The 24,230-nt window shown below is 42.1% G+C and overlaps 1 protein-coding gene across 2 annotated transcripts in view; it reads right to left on the bottom strand.

The window, feature by feature from the left end:
* The window catches only part of IL12RB1 (interleukin 12 receptor subunit beta 1), a 253,753-nt gene that overhangs the window by 74,318 nt on the left and 155,205 nt on the right, over window positions 1-24,230 (bottom strand). For both annotated transcript variants that reach the window (XM_044280404.1, XM_044280414.1), the window contains 2 exons: window positions 22,948-23,058; window positions 13,763-13,845 (listed from right to left, as the gene is read on the bottom strand). In XM_044280404.1, the coding sequence (XP_044136339.1) occupies window positions 13,763-13,845; window positions 22,948-23,058 (194 nt within the window). The remainder of the gene's footprint in view (window positions 1-13,762; window positions 13,846-22,947; window positions 23,059-24,230) is intronic.

Here is a 24,230-nt window from a genome sequence, read left to right on the forward strand (position 1 = left end):
GTGCGGGTACCAACACATGTGACGAGTCAACCACATTTGATTGAATTGACTCACGACAGCCCACAAATATCCGCACCACCCAGAACAATTCATGGTCCCTGTCTTAGGTAAATACATAAGCCTTTCATGTCCATTGAATGCCTATTTTTTGTGGCCTGTACTGGCTGACAGTTAAATTTTTATCCTGTGACCGCTTAATGTACCTCCAGCCTCAGAATACAAAATTCTTGGCTGTCAGGTGAACGCCTATTGCCTAATTTTTGGGGCCTGTACTGGCCGATAGTTACATTTTTATCCTGTGACCGCCTAATGTACTTCCAGCCACAGAATACAAAGTTCGGTTCTGTCAGGTGAATGCCTATTGCCTAATTTTTGGGGCCTGTACTGGCCGACAGTTACCTTTTGTATCTCTAGCCACATAATCACACCCTTGTCTCACTCCTCTGCCTCTCATTATGGTGGCGTATGAACAGCATTCACCATAAGGACCTTCTAATGTCACAGGGTCATGTCACTGTGCCCCTCACTCCGTACTGTGACCTTCACTCCGTACTGTGCCCCCTTATACCCTGCATTGTGCCCTCTTACTACACCCTGTGAAGTGCCCCTAGTCATTCCCTGTACTGTGCCCTCTTAAACTCTTTTATCCGGTCACGGTATGGCAGTGTTATCCAGTCACTGTGCAGAGGTGTTATCTGGTCAATGTATGGCGGTGGTATCCAGTATCTGGATGGCCATAACTGTATCCCTTTCCCTGCCCACGCCATCAATTTTTAGACCTGGCATAAGTGGGAAAATATGCAGATTGCGGTGCTAAGTACCTTTGCGCCACAATCTGTGTCAGAAATACGCCTAACATAGACTTATTTCTATATAATAAATGACCACCTAATTGTATTATTACAATCCCTTCTCCACCACGCTGCTCCGCTATGTACTGGTGCTTATTCTGACACTAGTGTTCGGTTCACATCCTATTTTTGCCATACATTTAATGCATACCAAAAATGTATGTGTTAAAAGATGCCTCAGACTGATGCTGTACAGTGGTGTCCGTTCACCATACAGTTGCAAGGTAGAAAAAAAATGTACGTTAACATATGCTGATTTTTAACGGGCCGTGCAGGATACAAAAACGTGGAGTTCTGCACATTTGTATACATCAAACCGATAGGAAATACAATTTTCTAGGCTCCAGCAGGGCACATTTTTGAGAGTTTCTCTTTAACCGCTTCCTGACCGCCTAACGCAGGGATGCATCCTGCGGGCGGTCGGGTTGTTCCTCTTCGATGTATCAGCGCGTCATCTCGCGAGACATGAGATGACGCGCCAAGAAGGCCCACACATGCGCAGTGAGGGCCGGAAAAAGTCGCAGCATAAGTTCGTCACCAGCCTGCCAGCAAATGATCAGTGCTGGCAGGTTGGTGACTTTTAAAAAAATCTAATCAAAAGCCATTTAACACATTATATTTATAAATATAATGTGTTAAATGGCTTCTGTGCTCTCTGCTGGTTCCTTTTCGTCGGTTGGTTCCAGCAGAGAGCACAGATCACTGTAAGTACACAAAACACAACACATTTAGCCCCAGATCACCCCCCCCCCCATCACCCCAATTAACCCCTTGATCACCCCTGTCAATCACTAGTGAAAGGAAAAAAGTGATCAGTGTAAACTGTAACTTTTTTTTTTTCACCAGTATTGACTGTTAGGTTTTAGGTTAGTTTAGGCCCCTTTGATAGGTAGTTAGCGTCGGTTAGCGCCCAGCCCACAGCACCACAGTCACTGATTCGCTGATTAGTGTATCGCTAATCAGCATTGGTACTTTTATAGTATCTGTAAGTGATCAGAACTGATCACAGTCAGATCTATAATAGTATTAGTGTCACCTTAGCTCGCCCTCCACCCAAAACGCAGTGTTTGCCGATCAGGCTTGATCGGTCGCCCACACGTGCGTTCACCCACGCCCGTCCCGCCGCAGTGACAAAATTATTATAATTTTTTTATCACTCCGCAATCACTACACAAGCGCTGCGGCGATAATTATTATTTATTTTTATTTTTATTTTTTTATCGCAGTGGCTTCCTGTACTTTGCTAGCCTCCCATTTGTAAAACAGGCTTGCTTTTTTTCTTGGGTAGTCTCAGGGAATACCCCCTAAATTTAGGTGACCAATTGGCAAGTAAGGGGTATTCTTCTGAAGAGGCCTACAGGGTTCTGACCCAGTCGGATGAGGAATGGGAACCCTCATCTGACGAATCCAGCAGGTCAGAATACGAACCTGTAGAAAGCAGTGGCAGTCTGACCCAAAGTTCGGACCATGAGGTTGAGGTCCGTGATACCACCAGGCGTACCTGGCCCCGTGTTGCTAGACCACAGGTTGCGCAGGATCCGCTTCAAGGGCAGCAGAGTGGGGCTGGCGCTGTCGGATTACATGGTGAGGCATACACCAGCAGCGCAGCCCATCCTGGACCTAGTACCAGCACTGCCGTAGAACATGATGAAGTGGCGAGCACCAGAAGGGCAGTTGAAGCTGGTACGGTGGCACGTACAGTAGTTCCCCCGTCGCAGCCACCGCACAGACAGGCCCGTAGAGCCCCTAGAGTCCCTGAGGTGCTGGCAAACACTGATTGATAGCCCCCATCTTCAGCCGCACCAGTAGTTCCCCCTTTCACCGCCCAGTCTGGAGTTCGGGTTGAGACGGCTCAGATCGGATCGGCACTGTTTTTTTTTTAGCTGTTCTTTACTGCGGAGCTCTTTGACTTAGTTGTGGCAGAAACAAACCAGTATGCCACTCAATTTATAGCCGCCAACCCGGGAAGCTTTTATGCCCAGTCTTTTCGGTGAAAACCCGTCCAAGTTTCCGAATTTAAAACTTTTCTGGGTCTTCTCCTCAACATGGGCCTGACAAAAAAGCATGAATTGCAGTCATATTGGTCCACGAACCCAATTCATCACATGCCCATGTTCTCTGCTGCCATGTGCAGGACACGATTTGAGACCATCCTGCGTTTCCTGCACTTTAGTGACAACAGCACCTCTCGTCCCAGAGGCCACCCAGCTTTTGACCGGCTCCACAAAATTCGGCCCCTCATATTCGGCCCCACCAAATTTGCAGATTTGTATACCCCTGAGCAAAACATCTGCATAGACGAGTCCCTGATACATTTTACCGGGTGCCTTGGCTTCAAACAATACATCCTAAACAAGCGCGCCCGGTATGGGGTCAAATTGTATAAGCTCTGTGAAAGGGCCACAGGCTATACGCACAAATTTCGTGTCTATGAGGGTAAAGATCAGACCCTGGAGCTGGTCGGTTGCCCTGACTACCTGGGGAGCAGTGAGAAGACAGTCTGGGACTTAGGTGTCACCCTTATTTGGCAAGGGGTACCATCTTTATGTGGACAATTTCTACACAAGTGTGCCCCTCTTCAGGCATTTGTTTCTAGAACAGATTGGCTGCTGTGGCACCGCGCTACCTAGTCGCCGGGGCCTCCCCCAACGGCTCGTTACCACCCGTCTTGCAAGGGGGGAGAGGGCTGCCTTGTGTAACGAAGAACTGCTTGCGGTGAAATGTAGAGACAAGCGTGAAGTTTACATGCTCTCCTCCATTCACGCAGACACGACAATACAAATTTAACGAGCAACTGGAGTCATTGAAAAGCCCCTCTTGGTCCACAACTATAATTTGCTCATGGGAGGGGTGGACTTCAATGACCAGATGTTGGCTCCTTATTTACTCTCCCGCAGGACCAGACGCTGGTATAAGAAGGTGTCTGTATACCTAATTCAATTGGCGATGTACAAGAGTTTTGTTCTCTACAGTAAGTTAGTACAGTGAATTTCAGGAAGAGATTATCAAGAACCTCCTGTGTCCAGGAGGTTCCATGGCCCCAACCACCAGTGTAGTGAGCCTTCTACACGAGCAACATTTCCACAATGTCATTGCTGGTAACTCAACCCAAGCGTCAACCCGAAAAAGATGTCGCGTCTGTAGCAGGAGTGGAATAAGGCGTGACACCCGCTATTTCTGTCCTGACTGCCTTGACCACCCTGCCCTATGAAAAATATTCTAGGAACTCGCCATGCCCCTCACTAAATACCTTGGGGTGTCTTCTTTCCAAAATGGGGTCACTTGTGGGGTATTTATACTGCCCTGGCATTTTAGGGGCCCTTAAGCTGTTGTTTGGAATCCAAATGCGTAAAAAATGCCCTGTGAAATCCTCAAGATACTCATTGGAATTTGGGCCCCTTTGTGCACCTAGGCTGCAAAAAAGTGTCACACATGTGGTACCGCTGTACTCAGGAGAAGTAGGGGAATGTGTGTTGGGGTGTGTTTTTACATATACCCATGCTGGGTGAAAGAAATATCTCTGTCAAATGACAACTTTCTATAAAAAAAATTGGAAAAGTTGTCTTTTAGAGAGATATTTCTCTCACTCAGCATGGGTATATGTAAAAATACACCCCAAAACACATTGCCCTACTTCTTCTGAGTACGGAGATACCACATGTGTGACATTTTTTTGCAGCCTAGATGTGCAAAGGGGCCCAAATTCCAGGGCATTTTTACACATTTGGATTCCAAACTACTTCTCAGGGCCCCTAAAATGCAAAGGCAGTATAAATACCCCACATGTGACCCCATTTTGGAAAGAAGACACCCCAAGGTATTCCGTGAGGGGTATGGTGAGTTCATGTAAAAAAATTAAAAAAAATTCCGCTAACTTGTGACAAAAAAGAAAAACTTCCATGAACTCACTATGCCCATCAGCGAATACCTTAGGGTGTCTACTTTCCGAAATGGGGTCATTTGTGGGGTGTTTCTACTGTCTGGACATTGTAGAACCTCAGGAAACATGACAGGTGCTCAGAAAGTCAAAGTGCGTAAATTGATTTTTCTTGCACCATAGTTTGTACATGGTTTGTAAACGCTATAACTTTTACCCAAACCAATAAATATACACTTATTGCATGTTTTTTTCTCAAAGACATGTGGAACAATACATTTAGAGAAAAATGTATATAGAAATGTAGTTTTATTTCAAAAATTTTACAACAGAAAATGAAAAATTTCATTTTTTTGCAAAAATTTTGGTCAATTTTGATTAATATAAAAAAAAGTCAAAATGTCAGCAGCAATGAAATACCACCAAATGAAAGCTTTATTAGTGAGAAGAAAAGGAGGTAAAATTCATTTGGGTGGTAAGTTGTATGACCGAGCAATAAACCGTGAAAGTAGTGTAGTGCAGAATTGTAAAAAGTGGTCTGGTCATTAACCCCTTAAGGACCGGGCTCATTTTCACCTTAAGGACCAGGCCATTTTTTGCAAATCTGACCAGTGTCACTTTAAGTGCTGATAACTTTAAAACGCTTTGACTTATCCAGGCCATTCTGAGATTGTTTTTTCGTCACATATTGTACTTCATGACACTGGTAAAATAAAGTCAAAAAAATTTATTTTTTTGCATAATAAAATACCTAATTTACCAAAAATTTTGAAAAATTAGCAAATTTCAAAGTTTCAGTTTCTCTACTTCTGTAATACATAGTAATACCCCCAAAAATTGTGATGACTTAACATTCCCCATATGTCTACTTCATGTTTGAATTATTTTGGGAATGATATTTTATTTTTTGGGGATGTTACAAGGCTTAGAAGTTTAGAAGCAAATCTTGAAATTTTTCAGAAATTTACAAAAACCCAATTTTTAGGGACCACTACAGCTCTGAAGTCACTTTGCGAGGCTTACATAATAGAAACCGCCCAAAAATGACCCCATTCTATAAACTACACCCCTCAAGGTATTCAAAACTGATTTTACAAACTCCGTTAACCCTTTAGGTGTTGCACAAGAGTTATTGGCAAATTGGGATGAAATTTGAGAATTTCATTTTTTTGCCTAATTTTCCATTTTAACCCATTTTTTCCACTAACAAAGCAAGGGTTAACAGCCAAACAAGACTGTATCTTTATTGCCCTGACTCTGCTGTTTACAGAAACACCCAATATGTGTCCATAAACTACTGTACGGCCACACAGCGGGGCGTAGAGTGAAAGGTGCGCCGTATGGTTTTTGGAAGCCAGATTTTGCTGGACAGTTTTTTTGACACCATGTCCCATTTGAAGCCCCCTGATGCACCCCTGGAGTAGAAACTCCATAAAGTGACCCCATCTAAGAAACTATACCCCTCAAGGTATTCAAAACTGATTTTACAAACTTCGTTAACCCTTTAGGTGTTGCACAAGAGTTATTGGCAAATTGGGATGAAATTTGAGAATTTCATTTTTTTGCCTAATTTTCCATTTTAACCCATTTTTTCCACTAACAAAGCAAGGGTTAACAGCCAAACAAGACTGTATCTTTATTGCCCTGACTCTGCTGTTTACAGAAACACCCCAAATGTGGCCGTAAACTACTGTACGGCCACACAGCGGGGCGTAGAGTGAAAGGTGCGCCGTATGGTTTTTGGAAGCCAGATTTTGCTGGACAGTTTTTTTGACACCATGTCCCATTTGAAGCCCCCCTGATGCACCCCTAGAGTAGAAACTTCCAAAAAAGTGACCCCATCTAAGAAACTACACCCCTCAAGGTATTCAAAACTGATTTTACAAACTTTGTCAACCCTTTAGGTGTTGCACAAGATTTAATGGAAAATAGAGATACAATTTCAAAATTTCACTTTTTTGGCAGATTTTCCATTTTAATATTTTTTTTCCAGTTACAAAGCAAGGGTTAACAGCCAAACAAAACTCATTATCTATGGCCCTGATTCTGTAGTTTACAGAAACACCCCATATGTGGTCGTAAATTGCTGTACGGGCACACAGTAGGGCGCAGAAGGAAAGGAATGCCATACGGTTTTTGGAAGGCAGATTTTGCTGGACAGTTTTTTTGACACCATGTCCCATTTGAAGCCCCCCTGATGCACCCCTAGAGTAGAAACTCCAAAAAAGTGACCCCATCTAAGAAACTACACCCCTCAAGGTATTCAAAACTGATTTTACAAACTTTGTCAACCCTTTAGGTGTTGCACAAGATTTAATGGAAAATAGAGATACAATTTCAAAATTTCACTTTTTTGGCAGATTTTCCATTTTAATATTTTTTTTCCAGTTACAAAGCAAGGGTTAACAGCCAAACAAAACTCATTATCTATGGCCCTGATTCTGTAGTTTACAGAAACACCCCATATGTGGTCGTAAATTGCTGTACGGGCACACAGTAGGGCGCAGAAGGAAAGGAATGCCATACGGTTTTTGGAAGGCAGATTTTGCTGGACAGTTTTTTTGAAACCATGTCCCATTTGAAGCCCCCCTGATGCACCCCTAGAGTAGAAACTCCAAAAAAGTGACCCCATCTAAGAAACTACACCCCTCAAGGTATTCAAAACTGATTTTACAAACTTTGTCAACCCTTTAGGTGTTGCACAAGATTTAATGGAAAATAGAGATACAATTTCAAAATTTCACTTTTTTGGCAGATTTTCCATTTTAATATTTTTTTTCCAGTTACAAAGCAAGGGTTAACAGCCAAACAAAACTCATTATTTATGGCCCTGATTCTGTAGTTTACAGAAACACCCCATATGTGGTCGTAAACTGCTGTACGGGCACACGGCAGGGCACAGAAGGAAAGGAATGCCATACGGTTTTTGGAAGGCAGATTTTGCTGGACAGTTTTTTTGACACCATGTCCCATTTGAAGCCCCCCTGATGCACCCCTAGAGTAGAAACTCCAAAAAAGTGACCCCATTTTAGAAAGTACGGAATAGGGTGGCAGTATTGTTGGTACTAGTTTAGGGTACATATGATTTTTGGTTGCTCTATATTACACTTTTTGTGCGGCAAGGTAACAAGAAATAGCTTTTTTGGCACGTTTTTTTTTTTTGTTATTTACAACATTCATCTGACAGGTTAGATCATGTGGTAATTTTATAGAGCAGGTTGTCACGGACGCGGCGATACCTAATATGTATACAATTTTTTTTATTTATGTAAGTTTTATACAATAACTTCATTTTTAAAACCAAAAAATTGTTTAGTGTCTCCATAGTCTAAGAGCCATAGTTTTTACAGTTTTTGGGCGATTATCTTGAGTAGGGTCTAATTTTTTGCGGGATGAGATGACGGTTTGATTGGCACTATTTTGGGGTGCATATGACTTTTTGATCGCTTGCTATTACACTTTTTGTGACGTAAGATGGCAAAAAATTGCTTTTTTTACACTTTTTTTTCTTTTTTTTTACGGTGCTCACCTGAGGGGTTAGGTCATGTGATAATTTTATAGAGCCGGTCGATACGGACGCGGCGATACCTAATATGTATACTTTATTTTTATTTATAAAAGTTTTACACAATTATTTTATTTTTGAAACAAAAAAAATCATGTTTTAGTGTTTCCATAGTCTAAGAGCCATAGTTTTTTCAGTTTTTGGGCGATTATCTTGAGTAGGGTCTCATTTTTTGCGGGATGAGATGACGGTTTTATTGGTACTATTTTGGCGTACATGCGACTTTTTTGATCACTTTTATTACCTTTTTTGGGAAGTAAGGTGGGCAAAATTTCAATTTTCTCATAGTTTTTATTTTTTTATTTTTATGGCGTTCACCGTGCGGGGAAAGTAACATGACCGTTTTATAGATCAGGTCGTTACGGACGCGGCGATACCTAATATGTGTAGTGTATTTTTTTATTTTTATTTTTATTCAGTGATAAATGTTTTTTTATTTTATCTTAACTTTTTTCACTTTTTTTTAAAAAAATTGGACCCAGACCCACTTGGTTCTTGAAGATCCAGTGGGTCTGATGTCTGTAAAATACAGTACAGAACCTATATAGTTTTCTGCACTGTATTTTACTTACACTGAACAGATCTATGCTTTCAGCACAGATCTGTTCAGCACCATGGACAGCAGGACGCCTGAGCAGGCGTCCTGTTGCCATGGGAACCTTCCCCGTCTGTCACAACTTCGCAGACGGGGAAGGGTGAGGACGGGGCTTCGGGGGGCTCTCTGGGGGCTCTCTCCCTCTCCCATCGGGGGGCTGCAAAGGCACAGCAGCCCCCCGATCGGAGAGGGAGGGAGCTCCTTGCGCTGTTAACCTTTTCCATACAGCGGTCCGTACGGACCGCTGCATGGAAAGGGTTAAACGGCTGGCATCGCATCACCGATGTCAGCCGTTTATACCAGGGTGCCAGCAATGTGCTGGCACCCTGGTATAACCCACTAGACGCCAACGATTATGCAATGGGAGGCGGGCGGGGGATCGCGATCCCGCCTGCCGCACCGCCCGCCTCCCGCAACGCCCCCACTGCCTGCGACACCCCCCCTGCACCACCCACCGCCATCAAATCATGCAGGGGTGCAGGGGGGGGGGCGCAATATTGATTTTAGGCACTCTGAAGTTTCTGATCCCCGCGGTCAGGGACCGCGGGGATCAGAAACTGCAAAAAGCGCAGCAAACCGCAGGTCTGAATTGACCTGCGGTTTGCTGCGATCGCCGACACGGGGGGGTCAAATGACCCCCCCCTGCATTGTTACGGGATGCCGGCTGAATGATTTCAGCCGGCGTCCCGTTCCGATTAACCCCCGCGGCGCCGGAATGCAGATTTTAAGTCAGAACGTACCGGTACGTCCTCGGTCCTTAAGGACTCGGGAAATAGGGCGTACCGGTACGTCCTCGGTCCTTAAGGGGTTAAGGGGGTTTAAGCTAGGGGAGCTGAGGTGGTTAAGACGCATAAAAATGGCCCCTGATTAAAATACATATTTTTTGTGGGAATTTTTGTCAATGATCTTCCTCTGGTATATCACTGTCCATGTTGTGGGATTATTTGTGTACTTCTAGTAAGTGTTTGCTGGTTGCAAATATGAGCTGAAAGTTTTTCAGGTTCGCCTACCATTAAAGTAAATGGGGCCCACCGCAAACTTGTGGTTCGCGAACATTTGATCGCGTTCGCGAACCGTCCCAGACGATGTTCGTCCATCACTATATAGAACCCCTTAATAAGTATTTGCTGGAAGCAGGTATATCAAACCCCTTAATCAATATTTTGTGGAAACTGGTGTATTGCAGACCTCAATCAATATTTGGTGAAAGCCGGTATATCAATCCCCTCTATCAGTATTTTGTGGAAACAGTTATATAGAACCCCTTAATGAGTATTTGCTGGAAGCTGGTATATCAAACCCCTTAATCAATATTTGGTGGAAGCAGGTATATCGCACCCCTTAATCATTTTTTTGGGGGGCAACAGGTATATCACACCAGTTGCAATTAGTTATTCCAATAGCGTTTGTCCCTCTATCTAGCTGCGGTATCTCAGCAGAACCGCACACAACTGCTACACAATATAAATGCACTATAATATACTTTCTATGTTAGAAGGTATATTATAGGTATATCACACCCCTCAATCATTTTTTTTTTTGGGGGGGGGGGGGCAACAGGTTTATCACACCAGTTGCAATTAGTTATTCCAATAGCGTTTGTCCCTGTATCTAGCTGCAGTATCGCAGCAGAACCGCACACAACTGCTGCACAATACAAATGCACTATAATATACTTTCTATGTTAGAAAGTATATTATAGGTATATCACACCCCTCAGTATGTCACACCTATCGATAGCACACCTATACCAGTCATAGCAGTCTGTCCCTGCTCCACACAGCAAACTCTCCCTACACTGGCAAAAAACTGAATGTAAAATGGCTGCCAGATTGGGTTTATTTATAAAGTAGGGGTTGTATCCATTTGCTGAAACGTCTCAAATGGCTGTCCTGTCCCACCTGATGGATGTGTCATAGGTCAAAGTTCGACACAATGCAAAATAATATGGCGTTGACGGACATCGCCATATGTTTGCATGTTCGGCAAACCATGAACAAGCAAAGTTCACCGCAAAACAACCGCCGGGGAAACCGGAAGGCCATCTCTACCATTTATAACCCGGGACCTACGCTAAACCTACATATGCCATTCAGCATTTATGTTCAGAAGAGCAGACTCTGCACATATAGTGTGCTGCTCCTAGTCACCTCCATGTGCATAGAACAACCAATGAGAGGAGGAGCAAGCACATATGAACCACCCCATCAAGGCAGCCTATTCGATCGGAAGGGCAAAAAAGTGCATAAGAATGCCACTCCCAGGATAAGATAGAAGCGCATCCACACCTGAAGGCGCCACTCCCTCAAGCACACACAATCTGAGACTCTTAGCCAATATATTTTGATCGAAACTCATCTGTGCCCACCTACCCAGCGCCAAGGTGGAATTCCAAATGTGGTGGAATTATACAAAAATAAAACACAATTCCAGCACAGTTTTCTGGGTTTTGTTTTTTAGGAACTAATGTGTGGCAGCCTCGTATCACTCAGGAAGACAAAGGCTGCCGCACACTACATCCGTCTGCCCTAATCCTCTCTAGGGGGAGCTAATGCATGGCCGGGATCACACGGTTCAGGTTTTTATCCTCACAGATGCTCGGCTTATCGTTGATTGCATACACTAGTCCCGGCTGCCCACTGCACTTGCGAGCGGGTGCCAAATTTAAGTCCCAATCTCTGAATTTATATATTCATAAGGCGGTTGGGAATAGGTTAAGCTGGCAACTCTCTTTCATGTATATATGTGAGCGACAAAGTCAGAGTGTGGATTACCCTAAAAGTGAACTTAGTGTCACATAATTTAAAGGAGTGTCATAAACTGCTTTTCACTGTAGCTCAGCTCCCATTCTTCTTTGGATAGATATTTTTTCAAACTGACCTCATTAGCAGTTTTCTCTTATCCCCCATGCTTGAATCTTACTTCCTGGTTTGTCATGTGTCTGCTGCCACATCTTGCCTTAGGAAAGTGAGATCTGTCCTGACATCAGCAGATCATGTGACACTAACTGCGCCCCATGTTCTTACTAATGATGTGTGTGCATCCTACATCACAAGGCTCTAATGCAGGATGTAACCTACAGCAACTGAATACCGAAGGGCACAATGGTAGGCTAATAACTTTAGAATAAGGCAGTTTTGATAAATGGTGATATCTGGAGGAAGTGATATCTGTTGAGCGGGATACATTTATATTAGTACACAGCTCCTTTAATGTTATATTCACACTTTGTAAGTGCATGGTATGTGATATACTGCAATAACCATGATTCTTAACTTGAAAGTTTATAATATAGCATATGAAAATGTATTTCATAAGGAAGAGATAACACATTTTTTAGTTATAAACAAATCTAGCCTGAATGCCTAGAAATGTACATGCTGGTATGTTTATATAGGACATAAATATTTGATCAGTTTAAGACCAGTACTAAAAGGATTGTACTGTAGTACAATAGTAAGCATCATATCCTCTACATTGCTTACAAAAGCACAATGAGTGTCCCATTTGTACGGATATCTGTGCCTTAGGGTCCATTCACACGTCCGTTTTTTCTTTCCTGATCTGTTCCGTTTTTTGCGGAACAGATCAGGACCAGATCAGGACCCATTCATTTTCAATGGGTCCTGGAAAAAATCGGACAGCACAATGTGTGCTGTCCGTTTCCGTTGTTCCGTTCCGCATGTCCGTTTAAATATAAAACATGTCCTATTATGTTCCTGAAAAATCGGATCCTGGTACAATGCAAAGTCAGTGGTTCAGCAAAAAACGGAAGACATTCGGATGTCATTCCGTATGTCTTCCGTTTTTTGCGGAATATGTTCCTGGAAACACATAGCAAATTTTTTATTTATTTTTTTTCAAAGAAATCCAAACAACTTTATTTGATTATTGAAATGTATACATGTTTCCGTTTTTTGCGGATCCGCAAAAAACGGATGACATACGGATGACATACGGAAACATTTTCAGGAACAACGGATCCGCAAAAAACGGACCGAAATTCGGATTATAGAAAAATACTGACGTGTGAATGTAGCCTTAGGGTGCTGCCACATGTTCAGGTTTATTGATGCAGTTTTTAAAGCCAAAATCAGGATTTCATCATAAAACAAGAGAAAGTGTTAAGGGCATATACAATTTCTCCTAGTTTTTTTAATACACCTATGGTTTTAGATTCAAAAACTACATAAAAAAGCTGAATGTATGGCAGAACCCCTACACTGCAGTTCCATTCAAGAGTTTAAAGGGGTTATCCAGGAAATGATAATGATCACATCAGTTTGGGTCCAAGTCCCGACCTCCCCACCGATCAGCTATTTCAGGGAGCCGCTGCAGTCACCGGAGCTCTGGTGACTGATGAAGGCTCCAGGCAGCTTTTCAAGAATAGTGCAGTACATTGTATAGTGGCAGTGCTTGGTATTGCAGCTCAGCCCCATGGATTTGAATCAAGACCTCTTCTAACGTCTGACAGGGTCCTGGATGATGCACTTCCGCAGATCTGTTCCTGAGGATAAGTCATAAATATCATTTTCCTGGATAACCCCCTTTTAACTGTTCTAGTGAATTGAGCAATAAATATTAACTTTTGTAAAACCTTTTAAACGCACAAACTATACTTAGGCTACATGCACACGACAGTGAAAAACTGACATATTGACGGCCAATGAATAACAGACGTAAAAAAATAGAATGTTTTTCACTGACTGACTGCCCCCATAGAATTGAAGACATCAGTGATATCTGTTTCTAACTGACTTTCTAACTGTTGTGTGCATGTAGCCTTATAGTTTGCCTGTTTTTGTGATAAGACTTGAATACTATTGCTTGTTTTACTATTTATTTACTTTATATCAGGCCAAGCTCACACTTACTTTCCAAAATAAAGAGATTGTCCTCAATCCGGCGAGGTTTAACCTTCCAGTATTTAGTTTTTCTATCTGGACAGGTCCAATTTCTGAAAAAAATAGACAAGATTCATGTATAGTGAGTGGATATAAAAACTCTAAACACCCCTGTTAAAATGTCAGGTTTCTGTGATTGAAAAACAAACTGAAATCTTTTAGGTGGAGGGAAGAAAAAGAAAACTAAAATAATGTGGTTGCATAAGTGTGCACACCCCCTCATAACTGGGGATGTAGCAGTTTTCAGAATTAAGCCTCATGCACACGTCCGTCGAACACGGACCGTGTGATACCGGCCTGGATTTCTTCTGGGTGCAGGAGAGCACGGCATCATAGCAACCAATGACGCCATGCGCTCCTACACTCAGAAAAAATCCAGGCCAGTATCACACGGTCCATGTTCCGTGGACATGTGCATGAGGCTTTAAGCAATCACATTCAAAATCATGTTAAATAGGAGTCAGCATACAGTAGTGGCCAAAAGTTTTGAGAATGACACAAATGTTAGTTTTCACAAAGTTTGCTGCTAAACTGCTTTTAGATCTTTGTTTTAGTTGTTTCTGTGATGTAGTGAAATATAATTACACACACTTCATACGTTTCATCGACAATTACATGACATTTATGCAAAGAGTCAGTATTTGCAGTGTTGGCCCTTCTTTTTCAGGACCTCTGCAATTCGCCTGGGCATGCTCTCAATCAACTTCTGGGCCAATTCCTGACTGATAGCAACCCATTCTTTCATAATCACTTCTTGGAGTTTGTCAGAATTAGTGGGTTTTTGTTTGTCCACCCGCCTCTTGAGGATTGACCACAAGTTCTCAATGGGATTAAGATCTGTAGAGTTTCCAGGCCATGGACCCAAAATGTCAACGTTTTGGTCCCCGAGCCACTTAGTTATCACTTTTGCCTTATGGCACGGTGCTCCATCGTGCTGGAAAATGCATTGTTCTTCACCAAACTGTTGTTGGATTGTTGGAAGAAGTTGCTGTTGGAGGGTGTTTTGGTACCATTCTTTATTCATGGCTGTGTTTTTGGGCAAAATTGTGAGTGAGCCCACTCCCTTGGATGAGAAGCAACCCCACACATGAATGGTCTCAGGATGCTTTACTGTTGGCATGACACAGGACTGATGGTAGCGCTCACCTTTTCTTTTCCAGACAAGCCTTTTGCCTGATGCCCAAAACAATCGGAAAGAGGCTTCATCGGAGAATATGACTTTGCCCCAGTCCTCAGCAGTCCATTCACCATATTTTCTGCAGAAGATTAATCTGTCCCTGATGTTTTTTTTGGAGAGAAGTGGCTTCTTTGCTGCCCTTCTTGACACCAGGCCATCTTCCAAAAGTCTTCGCTTCACTGTGCGTGCAGATGCGCTCACACCTGCCTGCTGCCATTCCTGAGCAAGCTCTGCACTGGTGGCACTCCAATCCCGCAGCTGAATCCTCTTTAGGAGACGATCCTGTCGCTTGCTGGACTTTCTTGGACACCCTGAAGCCTTCTTAACAAGAATTGAACCTCTTTCCTTGAAGTTCTTGATGATCCTATAAATTGTTGATTGAGGTTCATTCTTAGTAGCCACCCAATCAGCTTGACATAATGATCTCCAGCCTTGTGCATGTCAACATTCTCACCTGAGTCAACAAGACATGGCAAAGAAGGACTATGCAATTCATCTGATCACTCTTCATAACATTCTGGAGTATATGCAAATTGCTATTATAAAAACTTAAGCATTAACTTTTCAAATTTTCTATATTTATGTAATTCTCAAAACTTTTGGCCACAACTGTACACCTGCCTTCATTTAAAGTACTTCTGACTAACCCCAAATAAAGTTCAGCTGCTCTAGTTGTCTAGTTTGTCTTTCCTGAAATTTTCTTAGTCGCATCCCACAGCAAAAGCCATGGTCCAGAGAGAGCTTCCAAAGTATCAGACGGATCTCATTGTTAAAAGGTATCAGTCAGGAGAAGGGTACAAAAGAATTTCCAAGGAATTAGATATACCATGGAACACATTGAAGACAGTCATCATCAAGTGGAAAAAATATGGCATAACAGTGACATTACCAATAACTGGACGTCTCTCCAAAATTGATGAAAAGACGAGAAGAAAACTGGTCTGGGAGGCTACCAAGAGGCCCACAGCAACATTAAAGGAGGTGCAGGAATATCTGGCAAGTACTGGCTGTGTGGTACATGTGACAACAATCTCCCGTATTCTTCATATGTCTGGGCTATGGGGTAGAGTGGCAAGACGAAGGCCTTTTTTTACGAAGAAAAACATCCAAGCCAGGCTATATTTTACAAAAACACATCTGAAGTCTCCCAAAAGCATGTGGGAAAAGGTGTTATGGTCTGATGAAACCAAGGTTGAACTTTTTGGCCATAATTCCAAAAGATATGTTTGGCGCAAAAACAACACTGCACATAACCAAAAGAACACCATACCCACAGTGAAGCATGGTGGTGGCAGCATCATGCTTTGGGGCTGTTTTTCTTCAGCTGGAACTGGGGCCTTAGTTAAGCTAGAGGGAATTATGAACAGCTCCAAATACCAGTCAATATTGGCACAACACCTTCAGGCTTCTGCTAGAAAACTGAACATGAAGAGGAACTTCATCTTTCAGCATGACAACGACCCAAAGCATACATCCAAATCAACAAAGGAATGTCTTCACCAGAAGAAGATTAAAGTTTTGGAATGGCCCAGCCAGAGCCAAGACCTGAATCTGATTGAAAATCTGTGGGGTGATCTGAAGAGGGCTGTGCACAGGACCTGCCCTCGCAATCAGACAGATTTGGAGTGTTTTTGCTAAGAAGAATGGGCAAATCTTGCCAAGTCAAAATGTGCCATGCTGATAGACTCATACGCAAAAAGACTGAGTGCTGTAATAAAATCAAAAGGTGCTTCAACAAAGTGTTAGTTTAAGGGTGTGCATACTTATGCAACCATATCATTTAAAATATTTCAGTTTGTTTTTCAATTGAGTTGTACAGTTTATAGGACACATTAAAGGTGGAAAAGTTCTGAAATGATTTATATTTGTTTCATTTTCTTAACATCACAGAAACCTGACATTTTAACAGGGGTGTGTAGACTTTTTATATTCACTGTATGTCAAGGATCTTAGCCCTGCTTTTCTATCTAGATTTCAGAAAAATATGCACACATATATTGACTCACCCATTGCAATCATAGGGAGCAAAATCTACAGTTAAAGGGATATTCCGGCTGGTTAAAGCTATCCCCTATCCACAGCCCTACCGCTGGGACCCCCACTGATCACATAATGGAGACCTCATACCCCCTGCAGCCTCCTGCAGCTCCACTGAGAAGAACAGAGCAGCCGGTTGCACATGCGTACTATTTTCTCTCTGGAACTCCCATAGAAATTAATGGAGTGGCCGCCTGCATGTGAAAACAGCTGCCCTGTTCTTTTCAGGCGGACTGCAGGGAGTACGGGGTCATCATTCTCGTGTTCGGTTGGGGTCCCAGCAGTAGGACCCCCCACCGATCTGATAGTTATCCCCTATCCTGTGGATAGGGGACAACTTTAACCAACCGGAATACCCCTTTAATCTACTGTAAATCCACATTAACCAGAGACACACTGGAAAAATAGAGAGAGGTGCGGCTGTACTATGTTCCAGTATAGTTACTGTCAGCAGTAAGCGCACCAACCAAGTCACTGTGTGCATCGTTTCCTCCTGCTTCCTCTTCCAACCCCATGCTCTGCTTCTTGATTGACAGGGACAGACAAGATGACTATGCAAAAATTTCCCGCTGTCCATGAAAGAGATTGAGGGGCTGGCAAAACTATTTTTCCTGCATGGTGAACGCCGTAATGGAAAAAAAATAAAATAAAAATAAGTGATTTGCCATTTTTTGTCATCTTGTCTCACAAAAACTGAATAACAGTGATCAAAAAGTCATATGTACCCCAAAAATGGTACTACAAACTACAGTTTGCCCTGCAATAAAGTTCTCATAAAGCTTTGTGGATAGAAATATAAAAAAAGTTATGGTCAGAAATGGTGATGCAAAGAAAATTATTTTTTTCAACATTTTTTTAAGGTAATAACTATATGAACTTGATATTGCCGTAATCATATTGAGCAGCAGAATAAGGATGTCTATGGTAAATTAAATGGTGCCATTAAAAATAAATCTTGTCCCACAAAAAGCCTTCATTTGGCTATGTGAGTGGAAAATTTTAACAATTATAGCTCTTGGAATGTGGGGAGGAAAAATAAAAAATGCAAAAACAAAAATGGAGCTAGAGAATTAACCCTTATATATAGTAGTTATTTCAATATTTTATTTCATATCTCAATACACATACTGAGTGTCCATAGTAGGTACCAATACACATATGGCTAGGTAAGTTTAGTTTTGAGTGGGGACGGTATCCCTATATTAAACCCTAATCTAGACCCTATGCCCAGGGACGGCCCCTGATGGTGGGGACTCCCTGTCCTCGAGCCTAATGCTAACAGTTCCTATATAGCCCTCGTTGTTAGGAAGCGCCTATATAGTAAAGGACCTACCTGGACAGCTACACCAAACAAACATTGAATAAGTGCGCCGTGTATACAGCCCTAGTGATAAATGACTATCAGAAGGTACACGCCGCACCGGACTAACTAGTTAAAAAAAAAACACCCTATTATGAGGATGTTTATGGTCACTAAGGTATATGGACCAAAACGATACATTTAGAACCCCAACGCGTTTCCCCCACGGTGTGGGATCATCAGGGGGCAAATGGAACTCTCAATTCAATAAGATAGTATAGTATAGCAAATAGCTGCAAAAGTTAGGCAGCATGTAGCCGATGTGTCACACTGAGAGAGTGGAGGCCCAGATTGTGAGGCCAATCTATTAGTGAAAGTTTCACATCCTCATCAGTGTGATGGTGTCTGTTACCACAGTAGTTTGAACTGGACCCTTACAGTTTACACAGTGATGTTATTAGGAAGGTTTGGAGGGAGCTTTGGGTGTATTCTATCACTTAACCACGGTCACTAAGTACCCGGATGTAGGTTTCTGTGAAAAGAAAACAAAAAGCAAAAAAGGGGAGCTCAATGTATGTATGGTAGTATAACATATTGGGCCTTGACCCATCACCTGATAAGTGTGCACCCACCACCGCGCTAATCACACAGTAATAATGGGTAACTCACTCATTTCAGGTATTAAGATATCGCTCCTCCAGTAAAAGGCTAAATGTCAGCCAGGCACAGACTGTTATATGGGACCAGCGTCCACGTATGACATAGAGCTGCAGACATGAGACATAGATATACATACTTGTTTTAATGTCTCATTCAACCTTAGGAGACCACCTTCATTTATCTCTCATGGTTATAAGTGCCACAATACCTTGGATAGGTCCTTAATTATGTAGGTCTGAGCCCGCAGCTATGGCTATTGGGACCTAGACATTAAAAATATATATAAAAATAAACCCAAATGCATCCGTACATTTTAGGCCGGTTTGTGGGTAAGCTCAGGTAGTTACTTACATTTAGGTGGTCAAGACGTCAGGTCCCCCCATGTCTTTCCTCCTGGGGTCCAGACTAAGTGTGTAGCTGTCCTATCCCCTTATTTATAGGGCCTCCTCGTTCCCTATTGGAATCACAGGTCTCATTGATAACTACAGATGGCGATGTGGGCGTGCGTTCCAGCGTGGAACGCATCCCTCCATCGCAGCTTCCGCTCCTGTGTATGGATGGATAGTATGATATGCGCGTGCGTTCCAGGGTGGAACGCACGCGCACATCCGCCCATTCATATGACTATTTCCGGTTTATTTTGCTCAGCCTACTTACATGTGGAGCGCAAGATACTTCCGGTGATTGAACCGCATCTGGCTCACTCTCCGCTAATATAGGGATGGATGTATGAGGTAAAGGACGTTTTCCTATTATCTCAAAGTATATATAGGACAGAGATTATTATGAATATTTAGATGTAACAAGGTTAATTACTTAATAATACAGTAAACAGTGAATCTCCGTTCTTCATTATATTATTAGTTGAATATATCACCGCACATGAATATCTGAGGGACATCTTGTAGGTAATAGATAGTGACGACACCGGTATGTATATTTATCAAGGTTATATACTCACTCGGTAATTAGGGGAACAAGAAGGTGGGGTTAGGGTATACAGTAATGTATATGATGATATTGATATGGTTATATGTCAGTTTACCCCTGGAAAGATGTGTCAGGGGAACTAAGAATATACACAGTGAGTCCGTTATTAATCCTGTGTTTTTGATAATATCAATTATAATTGATATTATCAAAAACACAGGATTAATAACGGACTCACTGTGTATATTCTTAGTTCCCCTGACACATCTTTCCAGGGGTAAACTGACATATAACCATATCAATATCATCATATACATTACTGTATACCCTAACCCCACCTTCTTGTTCCCCTAATTACCGAGTGAGTATATAACCTTGATAAATATACATACCGGTGTCGTCACTATCTATTACCTACAAGATGTCCCTCAGATATTCATGTGCGGTGATATATTCAACTAATAATATAATGAAGAACGGAGATTCACTGTTTACTGTATTATTAAGTAATTAACCTTGTTACATCTAAATATTCATAATAATCTCTGTCCTATATATACTTTGAGATAATAGGAAAACGTCCTTTACCTCATACATCCATCCCTATATTAGCGGAGAGTGAGCCAGATGCGGTTCAATCACCGGAAGTATCTTGCGCTCCACATGTAAGTAGGCTGAGCAAAATAAACCGGAAATAGTCATATGAATGGGCGGATGTGCGCGTGCGTTCCACCCTGGAACGCACGCGCATATCATACTATCCATCCATACACAGGAGCGGAAGCTGCGATGGAGGGATGCGTTCCACGCTGGAACGCACGCCCACATCGCCATCTGTAGTTATCAATGAGACCTGTGATTCCAATAGGGAACAAGGAGGCCCTATAAATAAGTGGATAGGACAGCTACACACTTAGTCTGGACCCCAGGAGGAAAGACATGGGGGGACCTGACGTCTTGACCACCTAAATGTAAGTAACTACCTGAGCTTACCCACAAACCGGCCTAAAATGTACGGATGCATTTGGGTTTATTTTTATATATATTTTTAATGTCTAGGTCCCAATAGCCATATCTGCGGGCTCAGACCTACATAATTAAGGACCTATCCAAGGTATTGTGGCACTTATAACCATGAGAGATAAATGAAGGTGGTCTCCTAAGGTTGAATGAGACATTAAAACAAGTATGTATATCTATATGTCTCATGTCTGCAGCTCTATGTCATACGTGGACGCTGGTCCCATATAACAGTCTGTGCCTGGCTGACATTTAGCCTTTTACTGGAGGAGCGATATCTTAATACCTGAAATGAGTGAGTTACCCATTATTACTGTGTGATTAGCGCGGTGGTGGGTGCACACTTATCAGGTGATGGGTCAAGGCCCAATATGTTATACTACCATACATACATTGAGCTCCCCTTTTTTGCTTTTTGTTTTCTTTTCACAGAAACCTACATCCGGGTACTTAGTGACCGTGGTTAAGTGATAGAATACACCCAAAGCTCCCTCCAAACCTTCCTAATAACATCACTGTGTAAACTGTAAGGGTCCAGTTCAAACTACTGTGGTAACAGACACCATCACACTGATGAGGATGTGAAACTTTCACTAATAGATTGGCCTCACAATCTGGGCCTCCACTCTCTCAGTGTGACACATCGGCTACATGCTGCCTAACTTTTGCAGCTATTTGCTATACTATACTATCTTATTGAATTGAGAGTTCCATTTGCCCCCTGATGATCCCACACCGTGGGGGAAACGCGTTGGGGTTCTAAATGTATCGTTTTGGTCCATATACCTTAGTGACCATAAACATCCTCATAATAGGGTGTTTGTTTTTTTTAACTAGTTAGTCCGGTGCGGCGTGTACCTTCTGATAGTCATTTATCACTAGGGCTGTATACACGGCGCACTTATTCAATGTTTGTTTGGTGTAGCTGTCCAGGTAGGTCCTTTACTATATAGGCGCTCCCTAACAACGAGGGCTATATAGGAACTGTTAGCATTAGGCTCGAGGACAGGGAGTCCCCACCATCAGGGGCAGTCCCTGGGCATAGGGTCTAGATTAGGGTTTAATATAGGGATACCGTCCCCACTCAAAACTAAACTTACCTAGCCATATGTGTATTGGTACCTACTATGGACACTCAGTATGTGTATTGAGATATGAAATAAAATAAAATATTGAAATAACTACTATATATAAGGGTTAATTCTCTAGCTGGACTTTATACTGTTTCGTTGACCCATTTATTAATAAAATTATCCATAATTGCTGGATATTAAAAACAAAAATGGGCCCGGTCTTTAAGGGGTTGAGAAATTAGTCAGCAAAGAATTTTAGACCTATTTACATTTTAAAAAAATGTCATTCAAAGGCATACATTCCCTTATAAAGACAGGTAAGATGTGGCTGCTGTAAATGATGTGATATACATCTTCATTAGGCTTGAGCGAATTGACCTTCGGATCATAGATCTGAAGTCAATTCATTCCAATACTTTGATTTTAATGCTATATCCATACAACATTAAAATTTATTGGCTCCTGTCGAAGTCACTCAAGACTTAAGTGAATTATTACTATATTCACATCTGTGTATTTAAAAACAATTTAAAATAGGAATCCTAAGTGGGCTTTGCTACTGGCTGGTACCTCGGTACCAAAGCCCACTTCGGATTCCTATTTTAAATTGTTTTTCAATAGGCAGATATGAATACAGTAATAATTCACCGAAGTCTCACGCAACTTTGCGTGAGACGAACTTTCGCTCCATGGAGCCAATACTTTTGAATGCTGTACAGAAAAAGCATTAAAATCAAGGTATCTGAACATGATCCGAAGGTCGATTCGCTCAAGACTAATCTTCATATTTAAGTAGTGAAAAACATGCACAAGGATAAAAAAAATAGTATAAAAAAATAGTATGAAAGGACATATGGTTTATTCTACCCAGTCTGATTTTCACGAAGAGAGAGGACGGAAAATTCCATGTGTGGACTGTATCAGTGTCAAACAAATAGCAAACCAATATCAAACTCACCTGCAGGTACAAAGATTGACTCACTCCATTCACTCCATATACCTTCTTCATATGTTTGTCGGATCTGAATGTAGTAACCATGATGACCATCAAGACTGAATTTGCAGTGTTCTGCAGAGAAATAAGTCAGTTTTTCCTTGCAATCTAAAATATAATTTAAAAGGGGTTTTCCAGGCTCCTGAAATTGATGATTTATCCTCATGATAGATCAGTAATATCCAAATGGTTAGGGTCCAATACCTCACAACCCCACCAATCAGCAGTTCACTGCAGCCTTCGGTACTGAAACTAGCACTTTTCATTGCTTCCATTACAGCAGAATCCATTGTACACTGGATCCAAATGATGTCTGACAGAAGGCTATTAACTTATAATAGGTGCCATTAGACTCTGACCACAGGAACCCTGCCAATCACAAGAAAATGGTTCCCAAAGTGCCCCATGTGGGTGGTGTGGTAGAGCACATGCGTGATGAACTCTTCATTTCCTTTCTTTAAAAATGGCGCCCACAGACACCCAGGCCTAATGTTTACAACTAGATGTAATGCCGATCGCAGACTTTGAACCTTTTAGATGATGTGGTCAAGCGAAACCACGGAGGTGCAAAAACCGAAAAGCGTGCGTGTTCCCAGCCCAAGTGTAAAGTTTAACTGACTATAAATGAGCATTTGCCTAACTTTCTGTGCAAGCATTGCCTTTAATTGGTTCTCAACCATCTGAAAATGTCTGTTCCCTTTCTCTTAGCGGTTGTTCTCTCATTTCAGTTACTTTTCAGGAAGCTTTCAATCTCAGGGATGAAGTCTCTAGGCCTGCTCAGCAGACTCTCAACCAGTGTGTGGAGCCAGCTCATTATTCTGGCAACTTCATTAAGACTGCCAGTTTACTATTTGCTGTCTATACACAACCATTTAATTTAAATAAAAAAAGTTTACCAGGAGGGTATAGTATTTCCTCGAGTCTGCAAATGCTATGTACCTTGAATATCCATTGCTGGACTGTAGGCAAGGAAGATGATTTAGTGGTAAGGATTTGCCAGTGGAAGAGACTGGAAAAAGATGTAGGAGCAACGACACAATTGAGTATGGGAGAGAAGTATTACATATTTTATTTATGAGACTTTGCCAGCAATTCTTTGTTATTGAGCACAGCCACTACATGTGAAGATATGACCACTTGTTGAGTGACAAGTATTATCAAAAAGTTGTCAGGGTAAAGTACAACATTGTCAGGACTGTATATCCATTTTCCTGAAGCCTAACACACTGTGAGGCACTATTAGGGGC

This window comes from Bufo gargarizans, chromosome 1, assembly GCF_014858855.1.
Source record: "Bufo gargarizans isolate SCDJY-AF-19 chromosome 1, ASM1485885v1, whole genome shotgun sequence".
NCBI classification, from domain to species: Eukaryota; Metazoa; Chordata; class Amphibia; order Anura; family Bufonidae; genus Bufo; species Bufo gargarizans.